The sequence below is a fragment of the Elephas maximus genome, chromosome 8 (genome assembly GCF_024166365.1).
Source record: "Elephas maximus indicus isolate mEleMax1 chromosome 8, mEleMax1 primary haplotype, whole genome shotgun sequence".
NCBI classification, from domain to species: Eukaryota; Metazoa; Chordata; class Mammalia; order Proboscidea; family Elephantidae; genus Elephas; species Elephas maximus.
In genome coordinates, this window is record NC_064826.1 from 106352821 (window position 1) to 106378270 (window position 25450).

The 25450-nt window shown below is 39.5% G+C and overlaps 1 protein-coding gene across 1 annotated transcript in view; it reads left to right on the top strand.

Annotated features, from left to right (window-relative positions):
- Positions 1-476: 476 nt before the first annotated feature.
- STK17A (serine/threonine kinase 17a) overlaps positions 477-25450 on the top strand; it is a 42126-nt gene continuing 17152 nt past the window's right edge. The window contains exons 1-3 of the mRNA XM_049893453.1: positions 477-831; positions 12118-12330; positions 22765-22909. Coding sequence (XP_049749410.1) covers positions 638-831; positions 12118-12330; positions 22765-22909 — 552 coding nt within the window. The 5' untranslated portion in view covers positions 477-637. The remainder of the gene's footprint in view (positions 832-12117; positions 12331-22764; positions 22910-25450) is intronic.

Below are 25450 nucleotides of genomic sequence, written 5' to 3' on the forward strand. Positions count from 1 at the left end.
GCCTCCAGCCCACCTTTCCAGAAGCTGTCGAGGGCAATTTTCCAGCCCAACAAACTGCTTAACATCCCAGATTAGGGTCTCATCGTTCCTGCCACAGGCGCAAGGGAAAGCAGATCTCAAAGCTCTGACTCGCAGCTCGTACCCCTCTCACTAACTGAGGAGTCAGCTTTTGCAACTCCTGATACTCAACAGGTGCGCAGCAGCTCGGCTGACCAGTGGCTCCCGTGGCCAAAGGGTGGTGCTGTTCTTCTCCTCCAGGCCGCACCGGCGGCCCTTTCGACTGCACCTTCTCCCCTTCGGCTCCAGAGAGCGCGCGTGAGGTGCCTGGCACGCAGGCTCACTGAGGGGGCGGAGCCAGTGGAGAAGCTTAGCGGCCTGGGGGGCGGGGCCGACGCGAGAGGCGGGGCTCAGACGAGGGGCGGGGCCAGACTGAGTTGAGGAGCCAGGCCGGAATGCGGGGCGGGGCCGAGCCGAGGGGCGGGACGGCAGGAAGCCGGCCGGCTGCAGTGTGAACGCGGCGCTGGTGGTGGCAAGACAGGAGGTTTCTGGGACCCTCGCGAGGCAGCCGGGTGTGACCGTTACCCGCCGGCAGCTCGGAGCGAGCCGGGCGGCAGGAAAACAAGCGCGCCGGAGTATCATGATCCCTCTGGAGAAGCCCGGCGCCGGCGACTCCTCCCCGGCCGCCGCCTCGGGCCCGGGTGTCAGGGGTCCGAGCGCGCTGCGCCGGCCGCCGCCGCAGGCCCGCGGGCTGCTGACGGAGATCCGCGCCGCCGTGCGCACCGAGCCCTTTCAGGACTCCTACAGCCTGAGCCCTGGCCGGGAGCTGGGCAGGTGAGCGCAGGCGGGGCGGGCGGGGGACCCGGCCCGGAGCCCTCCGCGGAACCTCCCTTCAGGCGAACCGGCCCGGGTGGGGACGCCGGGCCGATAAGTGCTGGTGCCGATAAGGCGTGCTGTGACTTGGCACAAACTTGGGTGCTGGCGGCGATTAGGGCAGCTGCGTCTCATCGGCTTCCACCCCGCCCGCTAGGACGAGTCCCCACAGTCGACCCGGCGTCCCGGCGTCCCGGCGTCCCGGCAGCGCTCCTGGTTTAACTAAGCAGCGTCTGAGAAAGAGTCCCCAGCGGACTAGTCAAAAGAGGAGGGACTGTGGGTTCGCAGGAACATGGCATCTTCACGCCCTTTCAACTTCTGCGGTGTTTTAAGTGGTAATTTAAAGAGAGGAACTTTGTGTGCGAACCACGTTGCATATTTATCCTGCAGCAGCACATTTGAAAGGAAGTTATAGTCAGCTTTGCTTTTGCCCTTAAACTGCTCTGGGTATCTCCCTCTCCTGTGGCTTTAATAAAATATAACACTAGACGTGACAGCTTCCTTTGTGTTAACTTCTGTTAGCCGCCTTCTGCTGGCCTCATCATTTTAGTTTTGTGCTATTTTAATTCTAAAATATTTAAGTCCCTGTGCCTGAAGTTCAGGTTGGCTTCATTCATAGGCTCTTGGCCCTTTTCTCACTGTTTCCCCTCTGCTGGGATCCCGCTTTGGTCATCTCCCCTCACCCTCACCCCTGCTTTGTGGGGATGGAGGGAGCTCACAGCTTCGCCTCTATTTGAAGTTGTACAAGGAGAAGGCTGTTTGGATACTTTACATTTTGTATGTTCAACAGGGGTGACATGATGATTTCTATGGAGTTTGAGGGCTCCCTTCCTGCTTGAGGAGCCCTGATGGTGCAGTGGTTAAGAGCTCAGCTGTTACCCAAAGGGTTGACAGTTCGAATCCACCAGCCCCTCCTTGGAAACTCTATAAAATAGGGCAGTGCTTTTCTATCTTGTAGGGTTGCTATGAGTCGGGTTCCTCCTTGAGAACAGTTTGGAGAAGTTGTCAAAAGCACTGGCCTTGGAGTCACACCTGACCTCTCTGCCCTGCTTGTTCCACGTGCCTTTAAGCAGGGGACTTAGACTCCCCAGCCTCGCCTCGCTTTTCTCCTCTGTAAAGCCCCTCTAATGGCAGTACCTACCTCCTGGAAGGTTGTGAAGATGTCATGCCTCTAAAGCGCATACCACTGTTCAGTAAATGTTAGCTATTGCGAACATTTGCCACGGTTGCAAAATAGCACCATGTTGTAATGGGGAAAGGGCTTGACAGTTATAACAGCCTTCAGCTTAGGTTTTGGAAAAGCCATTTGTTAAAAATAATGTTGGAAACGTGGCTACTTTACTAATTTTAAGGTAACTTACAGAAAGTTTTTTGGAGGGAACTACCTTAAAATGTGGAATTTATTCCAAAAATGATAGCAAAAGCAAAAACGCCTTTCAGGAACAAGGTTTTCCTTCAATAAGCCAGCCAGTAATTGATGCATTCTCTGGACACCTTTTTGAAGTGTAACAAAACAACAACAAAAAAAAGGTGAGGTGGGCTACTGGCTCAGCTAGATATTCTAATTTGTTGAAATTCCAGACATTCTGAAGTAACCCTGATTACTTGAAAAAAGGAAAATTAAGGCTTTACATGATTTTGTTTTGAGTTGTCTAGCTTCATTCCATGTAAAGGAAAACTGGTAATACAGAACTGAAATGTCTTCAGGTGGCAAGCACCATCTTGTAGACTTTATAACAGTTTGATCTGAAAAACTGATTTGCACCTTACCAGGTGTTGTGGTACTAATTTCTCCAGGAATTTTCCTTTTAACTTTTGTTTTAAGCTCTATTATAAAATTAGTTTGCCTGTAAGTGTTTTTTTTTTTTTTTTTAAGGTTGTGAGGTCTTCTACATACTTTTTCATGCATAAAATTCTTTACAAAAAGGAAAAAATCCTGAAGCATCGAAACAATGGAAATTAGATACCAGATATCAGGAGTCTAAAACTGTGGCAATAAAATTAATGTGTGTTTTTCTCTTTGGTCGCCTTTTTCCTCACAGAAGAGTTTAATGCAGTGGTTAAGAACATGGGCTTTGGAGTCAGAGAGTCTGGGATTGAGCCTTGGCTCTTTACTTACTACTTATGTGGACCTGAGGACATTACCTAACCACTGATTGCCTCATAGAATTATTGAGAGAATTAAATAATATACCTCTATAGCCCGAAGGTTGTGCTTGGCATAGGAGAAACACTCAATAAATGCAATTCATTGTGTAACTCAATAAATGTTACTTTACGTGTAACCAAAAAGCAAAAATAAGACAACCTCAAAAAAGAAGCAGGAACTGTTTAGAAATCTCAGGAAGTAAAAGCTCTGTTTTGTGTTATAAGCGGTCCTTGTTTAAGAATTGTGAGTTTTGCCAATTTATTATGGTTTTGACATAATCGAGTATGTTTATGCACAATCCTTTCTCTGGTAAGACAGAAAAGTTGCCTGTTTTTACAACTGTTAACTCTGGTTGCATTTCTGATATAACTAATTGATCTCATATAGAACTTTTTATATTTTAATGATGTGGGAGGAAAAATCAGAAGATCTATTCATTGCCTATGGCCTTTCATATAGTAAAATGTGGAAGAGTGTAAAGAGTTAACTGTTCAAACACAGAAATGGATTTCTTTCATGAGCTACCATTATTTTATCTTATCAGAAATACAAAGCATTCAGTGAGATGGCCGTTCTAAGAGAATTTTTTAAATGGTCAATATTGATTCCAGGGTAACGACAGGTTGTGGTGTTGATCATCTTGAGAAAAGTCAGATTCTTTCTTGTCTCCAGTAGAGTCCATAACAACGTAAATGTGGGTAAATATATGATGTAAAACCTACTTTTATTGCTTAAAGCTGGACTTGTTATTTTTAAGCTTTATTACCTTTCTTTGGTCAGGATGTGTGCCAATGTAAACTGCATTAATGATTGCATTACTGAGGCACAGGAAAAATGACCTTGGGTTCTGAGAATTTTTTTTCATGTTTACCCTTGAGTTTATTTATAATTTAGAAACAGAAAGATGTTTTTAGAAACTTAAAATGATACCAATTTCACATTAAATGATTTGCCTTACATGCGTTTTTTGTTTTCCAGTCTTCAACTTTAACATTTTTTGACATAGTCATAATTCTGTTGATGAAGAGAAAAATGATTTTTTTCACTTTTTTTAGTACTTTTTTTTATTGTGGTAAGCATATAGGTAACAAGGCATTTGCCATTTCAGCAATCTTCACATGTATAGTTCAGTGTGAAAAAAATTAGTTTTAAGCCAAAAGAACATCCTTTGTAATAGTTTTTATACTATAACATACTCAGTTGAATTTTTCCTTTAGGGGTGGGAAGATATAGAAACGTATTACCTGCTGGAATAGGCGCTTCATAATTATATAGGGCTTTACAGTTTTTGGTTTACAGTTTTACAGGAGCCCTTGTGGCACAGTGGTTAAAGTGTTAGACTGCTAACTGAAAGGTCAGCGGTTCAAAACCACCAGCAGCTCCATTGGAGAAAGCTGTGGCAGCCTGCTTCCGTAGAGATTTACAGTCTTGGAAACCCTATGGGGTCACTGTGAGTTGGAATTGACTCCAGGGCAGTGAGTTTTACAGTTTTACAAGTGCTTGCACATGCATTATCTCGTTGACTTCTTACCACAAGCCCTTTGGAAAGCCCAGTTTTTCAGATGAGAAAATGAAAACCAAGAAATTGAGTCTTGTGAGCAATGGCTGAGCTGGGACTTCTGACTTTGAGGTGATTCCCATTATATCATAGATTTTCCTCTAAGAATGATCTACAGCTAATGCAATTTCCCATTGTTTTTATGAGAGGATTTGTTAATGAGTTCCAAATTGCAACAAATCCTACCAAGCTTCAGTCTCATACAGTAGAGAGGGATGTCCTAGTTTAGTCTCCTCAGAGCACTTGGGGTAACAGGGACAAGAAGGGATTTTTATCAGACAGTAATAGGAAGTTCCAGCTGAAGGGGACCCAGAGATAGGCATATTTCAGGAACTGTGTGTCCTTTACCTAGATTGATGGCTGCAGGTAATTGCTTGAGGTTTTGTACCTTACAACTCCTTAAGCATATGTCAGAAATTATTAGCTATGATTTCCTTAGAAATAAAGACCCTTTTTAAATAATATTCACGTAGAAACTGCCTTTTTTTAGGACAAAGATTATTTGAGATTTCTTGGCAGCTGGTTACTGGTTTGACGAGTTGTATTTACAGACAGTTTTGGATAACCTGATATTTTTCAGTGGTTCAGAGGAAACTGGCTGTGTTCGTGGTTTAGCAGCAGAAGTTCTTGGGAAGGATGGTTTCTGCTCCAAAGCAAATACTTCATTGTTTTAATTTTGAAAAGTCAGGGCTTAAATTGTTGAAATTAAAACCTTAATTCAAAATAGGTAAAGTTAAGAATTTATCAAGTTTCAGCCTTGTTGCAAAACTATGAATACAAAAATTATAAAATCTGCTTATCGAACCTAATGCATTAGAAAGCCAAGTAGCTAGAGTCATTGATTCACCTATTCAGTTAAGTAAGAAGGAACTAGAATTACTCAGGAAATTTATGCATCACGTTGTTTCTGTGTGCCTTTAAGTCAATTCCAACTCAGAGTGGCCCTGTAGGACAGGGAAGAGCTTCCCCATAGGGTTTCCTAGGCTGAACTCTTTACAAAAGCAGGTCTTTTATCCCGAAGAGCCACTGGTGAGTTCAAACCGGCAACCTTTTTCGGTTAGCACATTGTGCCACCAGGGCTTCTCTGCATCAAGTAAACCCAAACCAAACCAAACCTGTTGTCGTCAAGTCGATTCCGACTCTGATTCATAGTAACCCTATAGGACAGAGTAGAACCAACCCAGAGGGTTTCCAAGGAGTAGCTGGTGGACTCGAACTGCCGACCTTTTGATTAGCAGCCAGGCTCTTAACCACTGTGCCACCAGGTCTCCATCAAGTAGAGAGTTTAAATTAGATCGCTTCCACTACTCCTCTGTCTATGATTCTCGATGTACAAATCATCATTAGTGATTATATCATAGCTCTCAAACGAGTCCCCAAAACAATAAAAATACCTATACTATTTCCTGATTACTGATCTCCTGAAAACCATGTGCTTTAGAGATGTAGTTTGTTTGGTTTTGACTGCGAGGTTAGTGCCATCAACCTCATTTTACAGAAAAAGGAGTCCAAGGCTCAGAAAGGCTGAGTAAATTGTCGAAGATGACACATTTAGTTACTAACCAGAATTTAAAACCAAGTCTAACTTTTAAAGCCCTGCCTGCTCTTTTCATGCAGCCTGATGTCTGATTTGAATGGGCTCACTAACTTTTACACTTAGGGTCAACAGATTTTGTTTGTTTCCCTTGATCTTTTCAAAGGCAAGGAGGGCAGATGGAAACTATTTTAGATCTTCTTGAATGGAATGTCTTTCCACGCAAGGCATCACTCCAGTGCTATTAAGCAAATATTTGTATGCATAAAGCACTATATTAGGCTCCGGAAGTTATTCCCAAATGTAGCTCATCAGTCACTGTCCCTTTATAGGCAAGATGACATGCCACAGGGGAAGAGCTTATGGGAAAAATAGCATTTGAGCTGAGCCTTAAAGAATGGAGAGAATTTCAGTAGTAGTGATGAAAGATACTCCAGTCATTGGCAATAAAACAAATAGGACACAGTGGCAGAAAAAAATTCAGTGAAAGAGAGGATGGCAAGTAGTCCAGTGTGGCTAGAATATTAAATTTCTAAAAGGTTAAGTTGACATAAAATTTTATTTAAGAATATAACAAGGACAGTACATATACCTTCAGTGTGCTAGCTGGTATCATATGAGCACCCTCTGCAGGGTACTATGAGATACAAAGGTGAGTAAGCAAGGTCCCTGCCCTCAAGGAACTCAAGTCTAACTGGGGAGATAGTTATAAGTGCAACAAATTACAGTATGTCATTCTGAGATTAATAGTATAAGGAAGGCATAAATAAAGCACTGTATTATAATCTAGAATCAAACAGAACCTCAGAGATCACTTTTATTTTGCTTCACGTACATGCTGTTTAAATTAGCATCTACATTTTCTATCTTTGCCTAAGTCTTCTGTAGTCTACCGTTTGCCGCTGTTTGTAACCCAGCATTTGAACTTACTTTTTAATGTGTCCAGTAAATAGGATTCCCTTTACAGAGCAAGGCGCCTCAAACGTCTCCTGTCCAAAACCTAGTACATTATCTTTGCCCTCAAAACCTGTTATCATTGTTATAATCCTTATCTCAGCTGATGGTAGCACATTCACCCAGTAGCCCAGGCTAAATAGAAGTGATCCTGGACTTTCTTGTCTCTTTTCTCCCCTCATCCCCCCACCTCCACCCCCCGTCTTCATCTGTCAAGAAGTACTAATGAATCTTGAGCTGAAAGGCCTTTTAAATGCACTCTCGCATCCGGGTCTCCACTGCTGCTGCTTTAGCTCAGGCCCACTCCTTTGAGTTATTTTATTGGCTTCCAAGTTTCACTTCCCAACATTATCAGAATTATGTTTTGTAAGCAATTGCCTTATTTTAAAAATTCTAATAGGTACACATTTTAATCCTGTCGAAGCCAAACTCCGTAGCAAGTCATATCTACCTAGAAATGCTCACCATGCCTGCCTAAGCACCATGCTAGATGAGTAAACCTAATCTTTGTTCTTAGGGAGCTTGGAATGGTGGGTCCAACTCAAATGTCACCTTCTCTTTTTTATAATTATTTGTTTATGTATCTTTCTTTACCTACCATCCTGAAAAATGTTGTCTATCACTGAGTAGTTCAGCAGTATGCTGTTAATTTTTTATATCACCTTAAAGTCCTGGTGGCATAGTGGTTAAGTGCTACGACTGTTAACCAAGAGGTCGGCAGTTCAAATCTGCCAGGCGCTCGTTGGAAACTCTGCAGGACAGTTCTACTCTGTCCTATAGGGTCGCTATGAGTCAGAATCAACTCAACGGCAGTGGGTTTTTTTTAAAGTGTTTGGTGACCTAAGTTCTCTGTTTTGTGAGTAATAGCGAACTATAGACAGATGACTGTGAAATGAATCCGTAGCTCAGAAAATTCTATGTATTCCAGGAAGAATTCTGGCTTTTAAGTCAAACCCACCCCACCCTACCCCCCAGAAAAATGATGCATCTAAGTACATCTTACACTGAATTTCACCTTTCCCAAGTCTGCAGCCCCTAGTGTCAGAAGAACATCCTCTCTTATGCTTTGTAGAGGACTCAGTAATATATAGTTAGGATAAAGTCATTGGTGTTTACCGTGAAGCCAGGGTTAACATGCATACTGGAGCCCAGAAATCTCTTTATCTCCTTCTGACTCCTCCTTTAGTGGTTTAAGGGTCCCCCTCCCATTGTGCCACTCATTTAGAAATGAAGATAGTATATAGGTCTCCTCACACCATTGTGGTCTGCTGTCTTCCTATCAGTTTTAATGGTATGCAGTATCTGAACAATTAAGAGTTTTCCTCAGCATGGTATAGAGCAGGGGTCAGCAAACTACTGTGGCCCCCTGTTTTTGTATGGCTAGTGAGCTAAAGTTTTTTGCATCATTAAATGGTTGAAAAGAAGAGTAATATTTACTAAAGTGAAAATCATATGAAATTCACACTTCAGTGTCCATAAATAAAGTGTTATTGGAACCAGCCACAAACAGTGATTTATGTATAATCTGTGGCACTGTTGATTAGTTGCGACAAGGCCAGAAGTATTTACTGCCTGGCCTTTTACAGAGAAAGTTTTCTGACTCCTAGTACAGTGTGTGATATGGTGGTAAGAAAAGAATAAACCTAAAGCAGTGAGAAATGCCGCCACAAAGCAAAAATGGTGTCAAGAGTAGTCATTGGTGTGAGAGGAGAGCCGTGGGAACTGTGTTCTAATGACCTAAAGAAATGGGTGACGAGCCTGACAGCGGACAATTTAGTAATAGATAACTACTGACCCAGGAAACCCTGGTGGTGTAGTGGTTAAGTGCTGCGGCTGCTAACCAAAAGGTCAGCTGTTCAAATCCACCAGGGGCTCCTTGGAAACCCTGTGGGGCAGTTCTACTCTGTCCTGTAGGGTCTATGTATGGTCTATGAGTCAGAACTGACAGCAATGAGTTTTTTTTTTTTTTGGTTTACTACTAACCCAAAGGTTGGTGGTTCAGACCCACCCAGAGGAAAATGATTTTATTAAAGAATTTTAGTATGAAGGCATCAATTTCTGATTTGTCGTGAAAAAACAGTTCTATTTCTTCATGCCGTATAGCAAAGGTAAGGCAAGAGGCAACAGTTATAAGCTGCTTTCTACTGGAATTCTCTGACAGTGTAGCATGGTGTCTTCATTTCTACATAGCTGGAGTAAATTTTAGAAGTCTCTTCTATCCCGTCGCTTCAAAGAGTGATGAAAATAACAGAAATGGCATAAGAAAGTCATTTTTTTCCTATGCATTCTGTAGTAGTGGAGCCAGTATCTTTACCATCGCAGGCTACAGTTCTCACTTTATCCACTTTAATGCGCTCTGTCACCTCTCTGAACTCAACACCAGTCAAAACAAAGGTGCACACAGTATCGCAGAATCTGTATGTATTGGGAGAGCCCCTGAAAGGGACTCTGTCCCTAACCCTCTGAGCAAATGCCGAATTCGTAGCCTTATCAAACTGAAGCAGAACTGGAAAACCCCACGGAGCAATCCTTCTGTGCACACGCGGGGTCGCCTTGAGTTGCAGTCGCCCTGAGGGCAGCTGGCGACAGCAGTTCTGTTTGTAGGTCAGCGATGTATGTGAATCCACTTGTCTGATTCCTGATCATTTGTCTCCACATCTGGTCTTCAAAAATATACTTTCAGGCTAGACAGTAAGTAGTACTCTACTTACTGCACAGTACTGTAAGGCTTTGAATTTTAGGTGTGACAACAATAAGCATGTGTGTGTTGGATGTGGAAGTACTTGGAGGGCAGTGGTACTGAGTCATTTCTAATTTACCAGGAACATGCTTGCTGTCAGTTATATGTTAAGACTTCATTTTGTGATTCATTTTTACAAATTACATTTTCTCTTCTTTTGAAGCTTCCTGAAATTTAGGTACAAAAAGTCAATTACTAGTGATTTTTTTTTTTTTTTTCATTTAAAGAATCCAGGCGTCATTAAGAACTTTAAAAAAAAACTTGATAGGGGTGTTAGTCTAATGATTTTGTGTGGATAAAATAAAAAGAAATATTAGTCTGTGGTTAGTACATTTAGCTTTGATCTCCCCGCTATCTGTAGAAGTCTTTTATATTTCTACAAACAAAAAGAACTATAATCTGAACGATGACGTTAAGTAGATTGTTACCTAGTTAAACAGCCGTAGGACTGTGCCTAAGGATTTGTCATTCAGCCTTTTTATTTTACTGATGGCAACAAAAATACAGAGGACGTGAAAATCATATTTGCAGTTAACAGTAGCTAAGAAGGAAGACTTAACACTAAAAATTATGTCACTAGTCTAGAATACCGGGCCAAAACCTAGAGGTTAGTATTTCACTGGGCAAATTTGTGCCTTACAGTTAATTTTTTAAAGGCGTTTTTAAAATATAGTATGAGGATACTGGCTTGACAACATTCATGAAGAGAAAGATCTAGATAGTTTATTTACCAGCCTAATATAAAATATGAAAAATTTATTGAATTTTTAAAAAAGCGATATTGTATTGTGTCAAGGTCAGGAAAATAGTAATCATGTAACACTAATAACCGTGGATCAGATTATACTGGAGTACTTGGGTCAGGTTTGGTTAGCACATTTTAGGGGCAGTTCCGATGAGCCGTATTAGCGAAGGGCTAAAGAAACCTTATGGGTATGAAGAACAATTTATAATTAACTGAGAAAGGGAAGAGGAGGTGGCACTTAACAGATCATGATCAACAACAACAACAAAAACCCGTTGCCACTGAGTCAATTCCAACTCACAGCAACCCCATGGGATAGAGTAGAACTGCCCTATTAGAGTTTCTGAGACCGTAAATCTTTACCGAAGAGAATGCCACATCTTTCTCCCTTGGAGCAGCTGATGTGTTTGAACTACCAGCCTCTCAGTTAGCAGCCAAGCACTTTAACCACTGTGCCATTAGGGCTTCTCTGAGATGATGATAGCTGTGTTCAAGTATCTGATAGACTGTCATGTGGAAGAGTGAATGGATCTAGTCTGTGCGGCTCAACCAAAGACCCAGAACTACAGCTCTTCAGTTGAATTTATGGGAAATCAGGTTTAGGCTTGTAAAGAAAACCTTAAAATAACATGTCTCCAGTAATGGAAGACAATACCTCACAATTAGAAAGGAGACATTTTGGCATTAAGTTAAAAACTGTGATTTCTAAGTTGCTTTCCAGCCTAAATACCCCTTCCAGTGGATATTTTATGGGTGATTACTGTCATAACTTAATGATTTGTCTGATTAATATTTTGTTGAGCACGTACTGTGTGGCAAGTTCTATGCTAAGCAACTGATATGTAATATATACTTTAATACAATAACCCTGTGGAAATAGATGCTGTTTGTGTTCCCGTTTTACAAATAAGGAAAATGAAACTTAATGAGGTTAAATAAATTACCCAAGGTTATGTGTCAAGTAAGCAGCAGAGCCACTTGTAGGATTCAAGCCCATGTCTGTCTTACATCCCAGAGCTCATACCCTTCAACAATACCCTATACCAATTGCCCTGTTTGACTTGCTTATTAGTGTAGTATGTTAAAATAATTGTTGTTGTATCTATCGTTATAGGAAAATTAGACATTTCCAGTTGATTTGTAATTGAAATGAGATGATATGAATGAAAACTCCAACTTTCATCATTTGGAAGGTGGTAGTGTTCTTTACAGTATATTGGGAATTCTGGTAACCTAATTTCTATTGAAAAGTCAAATGGTTTTTATAAGATTTATAAATGTATAAATGTGCAAAAGATTAAGTCATTTTATGTATAACTGTAAAAATACTAACTTTAATATTTAGATATTCTCCATTTTAGAAGAATGAATATTTCAGATTTATAAATTATAATTTTATTTGATTATAGATGTCTCCTATATAAACTTCAAAGTGGTACTGTAACTTCTGTGACTGAATATGATCTAAATTTAAATCTCCATCAATGGGTATTTGGAAATTTTATTAAGATTTACCGTCTCAGGAATGCCGTCAGCTTTAACAATGAATGTTTTTCTTTCATTCTAGGGGGAAATTTGCAGTGGTGAGGAAATGCGTAAAAAAAGATTCTGGAAAAGAATTTGCAGCCAAGTTCATGAGAAAAAGAAGAAAAGGCCAAGACTGCCGGATGGAAATAATTCATGAGATTGCTGTACTTGAACTAGCACAGGACAATCCTTGGGTCATTAATTTACATGAAGTTTATGAGACGCCATCAGAAATGATCTTAGTTCTGGAATAGTAAGTACTGTTTTCCTTGGATTGACTTTATTTGATAGTCTGAATAATCCTTTTACAGGATGCCAATCAATAATCCTTTTACAGGACGCCAATCAGCTGTGATGATAATGTGGCAGGGCCTGATTCTCCTTTATCTGTTCCTCTTGTTTATTGGGTATGGTCCAAAGAACACATGTATGTTAGAGTTTTCATTTTCATTCTTTAATGAAATTCTTCTGATAATAGTATAAAGTTTTCTTAACGTTCTTCTTAGAGGCGTTCTTAAGAAGGTAAATGATAATATGAAATAATATTAACATAAAAGGCATATTAAAACTTACCCTTTCATGTTCGTGTAGTCTGAGTTAATATTCTTCTTTCTTTTAGAAACAGATAGCTTGATTCATACCATGTTTTCAATGTGATTTATTAAGTAGGCATTAACCAGGCAAATATCTTTAGTAGAGCCTGGCACAAGCAGTTTGCCATCAGCTGCTAATGTAAAGGTTGGCAGTTCGAACCTAACCCGTGGCTCCATGGAAGAAAGGCCTGGTGAACTGCTTCTGTAAAGATTGTTGTTGTTAGTTGTCATTGAGTCAGTTCCAACTCTCATGGCAACCTCAGGTGTTCAGGGTAGAACTGCTTCATAGAGTTTTCTTGTCCGTAAAGATTACATCCAAGAAAACCCTGTGGAGCAGTTGTACTCTGTAACACATGGCGTTGCCACGAGTCGTGGGCCAACTCAGGGGCAGCTGACAAGAAGGAGCAGGTAGAGCATAGGATACAGCTTTAGAAAATGAAAGACAGTTCTTTCCCATTAAGAAATCCTGTTTTCCTCTCCGCTTCCCCTCCCAAAGGAAAAGATTTATAGATTTGAGTACATTAAAAACTTTAGTACATCAAAAAACACAAACAAAATGAAAACACAAACTGGGGAAAATAGTCCTCATATGCATTCAGTCAAAATGATTAAAATATCTTTAACATGATATTAACATGATATAACTAGATCTTACAAATCCACACAAAAACTTAAAATCTCCCAGTTTAAAAAAGAAAATGGACAAAAGATATGTAGAGAAATTTCACACAGACACACACATAAATATAAATGAATATTGAGTCTTATAATGATTTTATAATGAAAATAAAAAGTAAGTTGCCATTTCCCCGTAAGACTGGTAAAGATTACAAACGCGATGTTGGTTGAACTGTCTCATTTATATTACATGTGGAAATATTCATTAGTTTAACTTTTCTGGAGAACAGTCTGGTTGTTGTTGTTAGTTAGTGCCATCGAGTCAGTTCTGACTCAGGGCAAGCCTTTGTGTGCAGAGTAGAACTGTGCGCCATAGGGTTTTCTAGGCTGTGACCCTTTAAAAGCAGTTCACCAGGCCTGTCCTTTGAGGCACTTCTGGGTGGGTTCAAACTGCCAACCTCTTAGTTATCGAAAGCGCTTAACTGTTTGCACCAATTTTCTGGAGAGCAGTCTGAAGTATGTTTCAAAGACCTTAAAACAAAATACCCTTTAACCAGAAATTTCACTTATATCAATTTTTTCACAAGGAAATAATCAGGCAATTGTGCAAAAATGTGCTACTAAGATATTCATTGTGGCATTATTTGTATAGCAAGAAAGTGGAAATTAAATAGTAGGAAGGTTGATTAAATAAGTGATAACATCATAAAATGGATTACTATGTAGTTACTATGTAGTTATATGTAGTTATGTAGTTATTAAAGATAAGGTAGATCTAAATATATTGACATAGAAAAATTTTTTTAAATATTACACAAAAGAGTATGTTACAAAACAATGCGTATAGTAGTCTCTTGTTTTTATTTAAAACTTTATTTTTATAGAGGTAAAAGCCTGAATGACTGAAATATTAAATGTCTTCCTCTTGCTAATATTATTCAAGAGCATTGTGTTCCCATATTTTATTTCAGTAATTTTGTTTATAGTGATCTCTTCTTAAAAAATTATAAAATGTGAGTAGTGGGAGGCACAAAAGTGTGTACCACGGTTTTTTTAAAACTTATAATAGTGAAAACGTCAAAAACTAGCAGAATAATTAAGAACGGTGGTATATATGAGTTATAGCTCAATAAAGCTTTTTTTTTTTTTTTAAATCTCTGCCTACCTAGATTTTGGTTTTTCCAGTTTGTTTTTGCAGAGGATCAAGGTAGAATTAGAAATTGATCTAGAAGAACCCTCTGAAATATTGTTCTCTGATCATAATCTCCTTCCTCTTCCATTCTCACAAAGCCTTGAATCCTTGGGCTCTTCTCAATCCTTCCTGTCTTCCTGCCAGCTCCTGACTTTATTTTGTTCCCTTTTATTCCCTACTCTTCTTTAGTACTCATTTAAGTGAACTCTCACCAGCACCTCCCAGTATTTCCTTCCTTCTTGTGGTCTGCCTCTGCAGCTCCTTTTGCCAGTTTGAACCCCAGAATAAACTACTCACATTCTTGGAAGGATTTGTAGTCTTTGATCAGCTTCATTAAGACTTGTAGGAGTTCCATCCTCAGCTGGGCTCTTAGTATAGTTTGGTAATTCTTAATCTCTCACCACCTCCTTTAACATCCTTTTAACATCTCCCTCCTTTTTTAACATCCCCCTCCTTTTAACATCCACTCTCCTTTTTAACATCCCCCTTGTTTTTAACATCGACCCTCCTTTTTAACATCCACCTACTTTTAACACCCCACCCCCTGGAGCCCATCAAAACTTTTACCACACTTACCTTGTTCCCTCCTCACCACCTTGTATTAGATTCCTAGGCTTTACCACCCTTTATGGAGAAAAGAGAGGCCATAAAACACACTGCCTCAGCTCCCATCCCTCGCTGTCTCTGTCTTTACTGATCTCATCCTCTTCCCTTCTGTCTTGGAGGAAGACATTCTATTACTTATTTCCAAAGCTAAAACCTTTATTTATGTTCTTTAATTCTCTTCTTTCTTCTTCCAGCACCTGTGCTTTGTTTTTTTTCAATCAGTTATGTAGCTTCTCTTAGAGTTTCATTCCCTCCTAAAGTGGTCTTATCCCCTGTGTATTTGAATAGTTCAAAGTCTCTTCTATCTAAAATTCCTTTTTCTCAGTTCTGACTCTTAACTATTGCCTTACATTTTGTTTGCTTTACTGCTATACTCCTTAAAAGAATAGTCTGAATTTATAGCTTTCTTCACCCTCCAATCAGTTGTGAACTGCTTCATTGATCCATTTATCTATTCATGTGCCAATAAATACCCCATTCACATTTCAATCAATAGTCATCTGCTCTCTCAGATATTTATGAGGTCACTAGCCTGCTTCCCAAAATCAATCATCTCATTTTAGTAATCATTCTACTTCGTACTCTCTTTAGGTACTTGAAATTATACCTCCTTCTTGAAAGTATGTTCTTCAGCCTTACCAGCCATTTTTTTTTTTATCTTTTCCTCCTATTATCTCTATTCTTAGAGCCCTTTACCCTTCTTCTATTGTTTAAATATAAGTATTCCTCAGAGTTTCCTTGATGTTACTATTGTCATTCTATACTTTTACCATAGATGATAACAATCTACTTTTGTGGCTTCAGCTATTATTTACATTCAGGTTATTTCCAAATTTTTGTCTGCAACTTCAGCTTCTCTCCTATGCTCCAACTGTATTAGTCTAGCTTCCTACTGCATGTATCCAGATGCATCACAAATACTTCAGTATTAATATATGCGAAATCCTGCATTGCCCTGCTAATGCGTGTTTTTCTTTTGTTCCCCACTTCCAGTGGTATCCTCCTTTATTTACTCAAGCTAGAAACCTTGAAACTATCCTTGATTTCGTTATCTCCTTTAATACTCATGTATAATGAATTAGCAAGTCTTATACACTTTTTCTCTAAAACCTTTTCCCTGTTCTCCCTGCCCCCTTTTTTTGTACTTGGTATTTCTCCTCCATATTGGGCCTTCATTCTCTCTCTCACAATAGCTTCCTAGCTGATGACCCTCATGCTACTGTTAAAAAAGTAACTAAAACATGGATGTAGTTATATTATTCCCTTGCTTATAAGCCTTTAGCGGCCTCTCTTGCTTTGATGATCATGTTTTCAGAACCAAAAATCAGTATGATTTTGCCAGAAAAATATTTATGTTCTAATTTAAGTTTGAAGAGGAAGTCTTACTTTGGACACTGAGATATCAAAATTCTCAGCCACATCAATAGATTGTTGTTGTGGAAACAGGCAAGATATGATCACTGCATCATTTGCTCATTCCACATACACTTAAGCACCTGCCATGTGCACTAAATACAAATATGTGCTGGTAATATAAAAGTGAAAATAACATAGTCTCTGCCCTTCAGGTGTTAAAAGTCTGATGAAAGAAATGATTGCAGCAGTGTCGTTTGTTTACTAGAAATTCTTGCTAATTGCTGTGGGAACATAGAGGAAGTATTAGAGTCATAATGTATTAAGCATTTCCTGTGTACCAGGCACTATGCTAATTGCTTTATATATGGGTAGTCCTTGACTTATGATATATTCGAGTTACAACAAACCACACTTCTGACCATCTTTTTTTTTGTACATCTTATCATTAGTAATACGTATTACATACAGTGTTGCAGCGCATAATTTGCTGATGTTATCATTCTCAGATGTTCACTCGCAGATGTTCAAAGATCCAGCTTATAAAGATACTACTAATAAAAAAAAAATGCAATAATAATGAAAACTAAAAAAAAAAAAAGCTATTCTACTTACGTCAGAACCGACTCACAATGGAGTCGTTGGAATGGAACCCTATCGTAAGTCAGGACTACCTATACGTTATTTATAAAGTTTAGAATGAGATTTTTTTCTATGAGAAAAAATGTTCAGAGAAATAATCCACCTGAGATCACACAGCTAGTAGCAGAGCTAAGATTCAATGCAGGAGTGTCAAATTCCAAAGCCTCTGCTTTTATACGTATGGTGTGCTGCTTGATTCTTCCTGGGAGGTTAGGGCATGCTTCTTGGAGGAGATATTTAACATTATATAATATCTCATCATTCCCTTGCTCAGGATTTTTCCATTTGTTTTGATCTCATCCTATGCTTTCTGACTGACTTCTGCTTTATCTCCTGCTAGTCCTTGTCCAACCTCACACCCTGCATTCTAGACATGGTTTTTGTTTTTAGTACTTAAAGATGTTTTTCCATTGTCTTCTGCCTTACATTGTTTATGACAAGAAGTCTATGATCATTCTAACCTTGGTTCCCCTGTAAATGTGTCTTTTTATCACTGGTCTTTAGCAGTTTGATCACAGTGTACCCTGGTGAGATTTTCTTTGTGTTTATCATTCTTGGGATACACTGACCTTCTTGCATCTTTGAGTTTATAGTCTTTATGAGATTTGGAAATTTTCCAGCTGTTAATTTTTCAAATATTTTTTCTGCCCTGCCTTTTTTCTCTCCTTTCTCCAATTACACTTCCTCAATATCGTCCTACAGGTCAGTGAGGTTCTGTTTATTTCATTCAGTCCTTTTCTATTCCATCTCTGTACTTCAGATTGGATGGTTTCTATTGCTGTCTTAAAGTTCTCCAATTCTTCCACAGTGCCTAGTCTGCTGTAAAGCCCATCTAATGAGTTTTTCATTTCGGCGACTGTGTAGTTCCATTTAGTTCTTTTCATACCCTCCATTTTTCGTCTCGTCTTGTTCATGTTTTACATTATATCCTTGAGCATATTTATGATACCGCTTTTAAGGTCCTTATCTGCCAGCCATTTTGATTATCTCTGTCATTTTGGGGACTTTTTTTATTGATGATTTTCATGTTGGTTGTGGATTGCAATTTGTGACTTTTTCAGATATTTAGCGTTTTTAATAGGATATCACACATCTTGAATTTTACAGTGTTAAGTGGTTAACAGTCAAGGTTCTCCAGAGAAACACAACCAACAGGAGAGAGGGGGAGAGAGAGATCAATTTATTTTAAGGAACTGGCTCACACAGTTTTGGGGACTGGCAAGCCTGAATTGTATAAGGCAGGCTGGAAACTCCAGTAGGATTTCTATGTTACAGCCATAAGGCAAAATTCCTTCTTCCGGGAAACCTTCAGTGTTTTACACTTACAGTTTCAACTGATTGAATGAGGCCCATGTACTTCATCAAGGGCAGTCTTCTTTCTTTAAAATCAATGGATTATAAATGTTTAATCACATCTAAAAAATACCTTGTCAGCAACATCTAGACTAGTGTTTGACCAAACAACTAGATGGCATATCCTAGCCAAGTTGACATAAAATTAACCATCACAAGTGGATTTTATGGTTCCCTGTTAGGGACTGGGAAACCCTGGTGGCGTAGTGGTTAAGTGCCACAGCTGCTAACCATAAGGGTCAGCTGTTCAAATCCACCAGGCGCTCCTTGGAAACTCTATGGGGTAGTTCTACCCTGTCCTATAGGGTTGCTGTGAGTCGGAATCGACTCAATGGCATAGGGTTTGGCTTGGTTAAAGACTGGCAAAGTTTGTTTTGGCAAGCATTTAATTTAATTGTGGATCAGCTTTGTTAGGACAGCTCTAGGACTAATTTTACTTTAATACCAAAGGCATGACCCTTTTGGGGGGTCCGCTGATCGCTCCAAGTGTCTGGCATAGCTTTACTACTTTGGATGAACAGAATGCACATATCTTCCCATGTCCTTTGTGAACTCTGGGAATTGCTCAGCTTATATTTCCCTGGCAGTTGTTCTTTGCCTGGCCTCATAGAGTTTCACGCTGTGCATACGCATCTAAGCATCTTTGCTGCAGACTCCAGGATACCACAGAGCAGATTTCTGCAGACGTTTTGCTGGGTCCCTCACTCCTCTCCTGCAAATTCCAACTGCTTCATCCTGGCTAATCCCAGACCTGTCTCCTCAGTTTAACAGGGCTGCTGGATTCTGCTGAGTTCCTTTCCCTCCCTGTTGCAGTAGTTCATAAATTACATCCAAGTAGGAAGCCAGGGAGGCAGTAGGACCTACCTTGTTTCCCTGCTATCAGGGATCATGGTGCTACACTGTCTGAATATAGTTGGTTGTTTACGGCCAGAGGGCCAACTGTATAACAGTTGGCTGGAAGGGGAAGTGGCTACTTACCCTTTGTAAGTGTACCCTGCGTTTTTCACACCAAAGTGCCCTCTTCACTCTAACTTGGATGACTTGTACCATTTTATCTGGTGGATTCCTACTCATCCTTCAAGGCCCTGCATAAATGTCATCTTTCTGAGATATTTCTTTCTCTTCCTCCTTTCTCATTAATTGCTCAGCAGCTAAGTTACTAATCACTTGCTTCATAATTTCACACACATATACATTTATGCATATATATGTTTTCTTAAAAATATTTTTCATTTTTCTCTCCCCCAGTAGTGCTTGAAGGCTCAGACTTACTTGTTTGTAATTCGTCTTTCTATCCCATGTACATAGCACCCAAAACCCAAACTCGTTGCTGCCTAGTTGATTCTGACTCAGAGTGACCCTATAGGACAGAGTAGATATGCCCCATAGGGTTTCCAAGGAGTGGCTGCTGGATTTGAACTACTGACCTTTTGGTTAGCAGCTGAGTTCTTGACCACTGAGCCACGAGGGCTCCATACATAGCACAGTGTCTAACATACTTGACAATATTTATTGAATATAAATAGTGAAGAAGACCCAAGCTGGCCCTCTAAGCCAGGTAGAAATGGAAATGCTAATTTAGATAGAAAAAAGTGTTTGGTGTCTGAGATTTGGAGCTATGCTCTAGCCAAGGTTCAGGCAGCCAGAGAAACTCAGTTACTCTTAGTGCCTAAATGTCATTTATGTGGCTGTGAATAATGTTGGCCAAGAGATAACTTATCACATAACTTTCTCAGGAATTTTAGAAAATGGAAATTTTAAAGTTCTTAATTTTTTTTTTTTTTTATAAAAATAGCTTCCGTATACAATTTTTTAAGTTAAAAGTTCTCGAATTATTTTATTAAAAATATTCGGTAAAATGTTGTATGATGAACTTCGTTTCTGGGTAATTTTCAAGTTCTGGAATATAAGCAGTAGCAGTCATCTTGCTGTGATTAAAGGGAGGCGCAGCCAAACTCTTAATGCCTAGCTAGGGAAACCTAGCTATGAAGGGAAGGTGCTTTGTGTGAAGTAAAGTTCCTAATATTCTTAATTTTCTGTTTCCCTACTTGACAGATGCTTTGAACATCTCAAATTGTACTTCAGTAAAATTACATTTCATTACCTAATATGACAGTTTTGTTGATGGGTAAAGCTTACATAAAATTATGATTGCACATTGTACCAATAAAGTATGTAGTTTTAGCGATCATTCAAGGCTGCCTTTTGAAGCTTACAGTCTGCATTTGGAGTACATTCACGAAAACTTTCAGAAAACTGTGTAGTTGGCAATATATTTTGTGTGCTTATGTGGTCTGCTTAAATTGTTTGAGAGAACAGAGAGAAAACCCTTTTGTTAAAGCAAGAATGGGTAAACAGTATAGTGGGAAGAACTAATGATAACTGCTCTTAAGTTGTAGATAAGGAAATCCTAGTATTTATGTAAATTGACCTCTGCTGAGTTTTATTGCGGATGATAGCAATGAGCTGAGGGACTCAGATGACAATAAATTGCGATTGAGAAACTTTTTCAACCAAAATCCAGCTTTGTTTCAATTGAAGGGCATGGACAGGTCTGAGTGTACCTGGCAAACCTTGGCTGGTCTCTGTGTCCACAGCGTGTGCCTATGCTGCTTGGGACTCAGTTAGCCCAGCTCATGCCACACTGTGCATCAGGTCATCAAACCCATAGTGTACTGTACTCCCAGACTGTTAGTAATTTACTCTTGAGTTTTGTTGTAAATGTTTACCATTTCCTTTCTTATGATTTATTTTTTACTCTATCTCTGAATATGTGATAGCCATCCACAGTTAATTACATAGACATTGTTTTTGATGCTTTCAAATGTAATTTTTATATTATAAATAAAATATAATAAAAAGTCATTTGTATAAATTTAACCATAACGTAAATCTTATCAGCCAGTGCATGATAGTCTTTTCCTTTCCTCACCTGCAACTTTTCAGCCAAATGTAAATATGTTCTTATCCAACCCAAAATTGTGTTTCTTTCTAGGGACAGACTTTGGAAAACAGGTTGCCTTAAGAAAAAAAAGCACTGCATTTTAATCATGTAATGGAAATTAATAAATAACTTTTGTTTGATTTAGTTGCATTGTTGTTTTGAATTATGTATTTCATGTTAGTATTATGTCACCTTCATGGTGGCAAGCCAAAATTTTTCAAACCCATAAAGGAAATTTTAAGATATGCCATTCATTGGTTGTCATTTATGTTAAGAATAATTTTTTTTAATACATAATTTCTGCTGAAGGAAAGTACAGGTTGAAACAATGATGATTTTTCTCTTATTCAAATAAAACTTGAGAAGTGTTGGCCAGAAAATAGAAATTAATATTGCTGTTTTGGTAAGGAGTTTGACTGTATCTGTTAAAATGTTGACTGCACCTGCTCGTCCACCTAGCAGTCTCATTCCAGGTATCTACCCTTGAGAACTCCTGTAACCTGGGCAAACCAGCATGAATGTGCCTTCTTATCACAGCATTGTTTGTAACAGTGAATAATTAGACCAAACTGAATGTCCTGCAAAGGGCAATGGTTAAATTATGGCTTATCTGTTCACTGACCTACTCTACAAGAGTTTAGTGGTAAATAGGTAGACATGTAAAGCCATCACAGAAAGACTCTAAGAAATGTTGTTCTTGTTGTGTGCCATTGGATAAATTCCAACTCAAAGCAACTTTATAGGACAGAGTAGAACTGCCCCATAGGGTTTCCTAGGTTGTAATCTCTATAGGAGCAGATCGCCAGGTCTTTTCTCCCACAGAGCCACTGATGGGTTCAAACCACCAATCTTTTGGTTAGCAGCTGAGCACTTTTCCATTGTACCACCAGAACTCCTCAAGATATTAAGCAGGAAAAAAAGTTGTAGAAAAATTTGCATCATATGTTACCATTTATTTTTTTAGTCCATAAAATTAATATTTTAAATGCATTCAAATACATAAAAAGGCTCAGGAAGGATATAGCACACCAAAGTGATAACAGGACTGACTTCTAAAAGGGGTCCCAGGATTGGAGGAAGGATCTTCAGTGGAAGGGTTTTGCTCCAATTATTTGCATTTTTTTTACAAAAATAATATTTTTGTGTGTTCTGTAACCAAAAATTCTTGAGAAATTTTTGCTTGAAGCCCATGTTAGAGACTGTCCATTTTTATGGAAAAAAAAAAAAGGATTTAAGCCTGTAGATGGACCAAAAACTGTATGAACACTCCAACTAGAGTTTATTTACATAAAGATACTTCATGTGCATAAATATTAAGGATAAAGAGGCTAATTTTTTTGTTAGTCATTTCCCTTTGTAATTAAAATATGCTCTTTCCTTCTCTAGTGCTGCTGGAGGTGAAATCTTTGATCAGTGTGTGGCAGACAGGGATGAAGCCTTTAAAGAAAAAGATGTTCAAAGACTCATGAGGCAGATTTTAGAAGGTGTTCACTTTCTACATACTCATGATGTAGTCCATCTTGATTTGAAGGTAAGGTCTGAATTACTTCACAGTTTTGAGGTTGCTAGAGCTAAAGACATTCCCAGATGTAAAATATTTAACAGTGATTTGTTGAAACATTTATCAAGTCTGTGTGTTTTATGTGGTAACAAGGATATCAGAGTTGAGACTTGATTGTCATCCCCTTACCGATTAGTTTCAGCGGGGAGATAAAATGCTTACGTGTACAAAGAAAGATAATTAATAATACAGCGCCCAAAAAATGGAGCTCTGAGAATATTCACATGTGGGGTAGGTGAAGGCTTCCTGGAAGAGACAGGACTTGAACTAGACCTGTTGAAAATTAATTAGCTAGGTAGAGAGGAGGAGAACATGACCTCACAAGAAGTAGGAATACTTGGATGTGTTTAAAAATAAATGGAATTGAGAGAGCAAGTAGAAGATACAGAAAACTGAGAAAAGGCCAGATTTCAGGAGTTTCAGATGTCACATAGAAATTTTTTAATTTAATTATGTCGTAGTGGGGAGTTATAGATGGTTTTTAAGCAGGAAGATTTGAAAAGCAGTGTTGTGTAAAATTAAAATAATCAGGAATGAAAGAAATTAGGTATATTTTTTAATTTAAAATTGTCAAAGAAGAAAAGAGTGGAGGAATGGAAAGAGGGAGGAAAGAAAACACAATAGCAGTATATTAATTATGATCCATTCAAGTGATCAGAAATGCCAGCTGAAACTAGCGTAAGCAAAAAAAAGAAACTGTACCATTTAAAAAGTTCACAGAGAATTCTAGCTTCAGTTATGGCAGTCCCTATTCAGGGCTCAGAGTGTTGCCAGTACTTGGCTTGTCACCAGCCCTCAGCTCAGCCTTCTCAGAATAGCACTAAGATGGTGGTAAGATAGATGCTGCTGTTTTAGCCTAGCATCTGCCCGTAGATTCAGCAGAAAAGAACTGCCTCTGTACACTGTTGTTGTTAGGTGCCATTGAGTCGTTTCCAGCTCATAGCGACCTATGTACCACAGAACGAAATGCTGCCTGGTCCTGCACCATCTTCACAGTCGTCGTTATGCTCGAGCCCACTGTTGCAGCCACTGTGTCAGTCCATCCCGTTGAGAGTCTTCCTCTTTTTCGCTAACCCTCCCCTTTACCAAGCATGATGTCCTTTTCCAGGGACTGATCCTTCTTGATAATATGTCCAAGGTCTCACCGTCCTCCCTTCCAAGGAGCACTCTGGCTACACTTCTTCCAAGACAGATTTGTTCGTTCTTCTGGCAGTCCATGGTATATTCAGTATGCTTCGCCAACACCGTAACTCAAAGGCGTCTCTGTTCACTAGCTTTCTCAAAAATCCTGAGATTCACTCCGATTAGATAAGTTACCACGCTAAGGGGTACAGGGCTTTGACTGGCCAGGCCAGTCAGTGTCAGGGTCATGTGCTCCACGCCTGAAGGGGTAAGCCGCTGCTGCCATCTTTCACATGGACTGAGAGTGGGGAAAGATGAATCCCCGAACCGGTTCTCTTTCTGGATGGAGGGCGAGTGCTCGGGAGGCAAACAGTAAATGTCCACCACGTTTTCTTAGAAATTCCTGCAGGCATCTGTGGTAGAAGTTTAACATCCCTGGAGGCTCTCTGATGATTGCTGTTGTATCAAGTCCAGGTGTGGCTGTGGGGAAACAAAACAGTCCTCAAACATAGAACACGTCACAGTGATTCTAGTTCCTACTATTTATTTCACTTAAAAGATAACTGATCAGCCAGAGGTACTGGGCTTATTAGGAAGGAAACTGAAACTCCTGGACCCCAAAAAGGCTTTGTGATCCTGAACTTCTGCAGCTTCATCTTTCTCCACATCATCTACCCATGTCCCTTGACCTCTGCTGTTGTGTGCCCTCTAGCAGAAAGTAGATGCGTTATGGTGGTGGTTCTCAAACTTTGGTGTGCATCTGAATCACCTGTAAGGGCTCATTAAAACAAATTACAGGCCCCACCCCAGAGTTTCTGATTCAGTGTCAGGCCCAAGAATTTGCATTTCCATCAAGTTGCCGGGTGATGCTGATACTTCGAGTCCGGCAACCATACTTTGAGAACTACTGCTGTAAATAATTGTTCTTACTTTTTTTGCATGAAACAATGCTTTCAATGAAGAACATACAGTGTGTATAATCTGGAGGTTGACCCCTAAAGTAAAGTGGGTAACGTTCCATTCAGAATCAGTGCAAGGGTAATAGATACTCCTTAAATACTAGTTTCCTACAGAGAAATACAGGGGAAACAAAACAGTTTGGAAGCTTTCTTGTTCTCTTCTGAAAGATGCCAATTTAAATTCACTTTGTACCCAGTTACCTTTTTTCAGATATTAATATTTTAGGACAGTGACTAAAGTGGACAGTCACAATAGTCACCACACAGTAGCCCACACCATAGTGACAGTGGCATTTTTCGAAGGCAAATGTGGACTTGTGTGCACCCATGTAGTCCCAGGATATTAATGCCAAAGTGGTCTTGGAGATCTCTTAGTTTAAACCCTTTATCACAAGGGTGACAGAACTGGGGCTTTGCTTTTTCCCTTTAG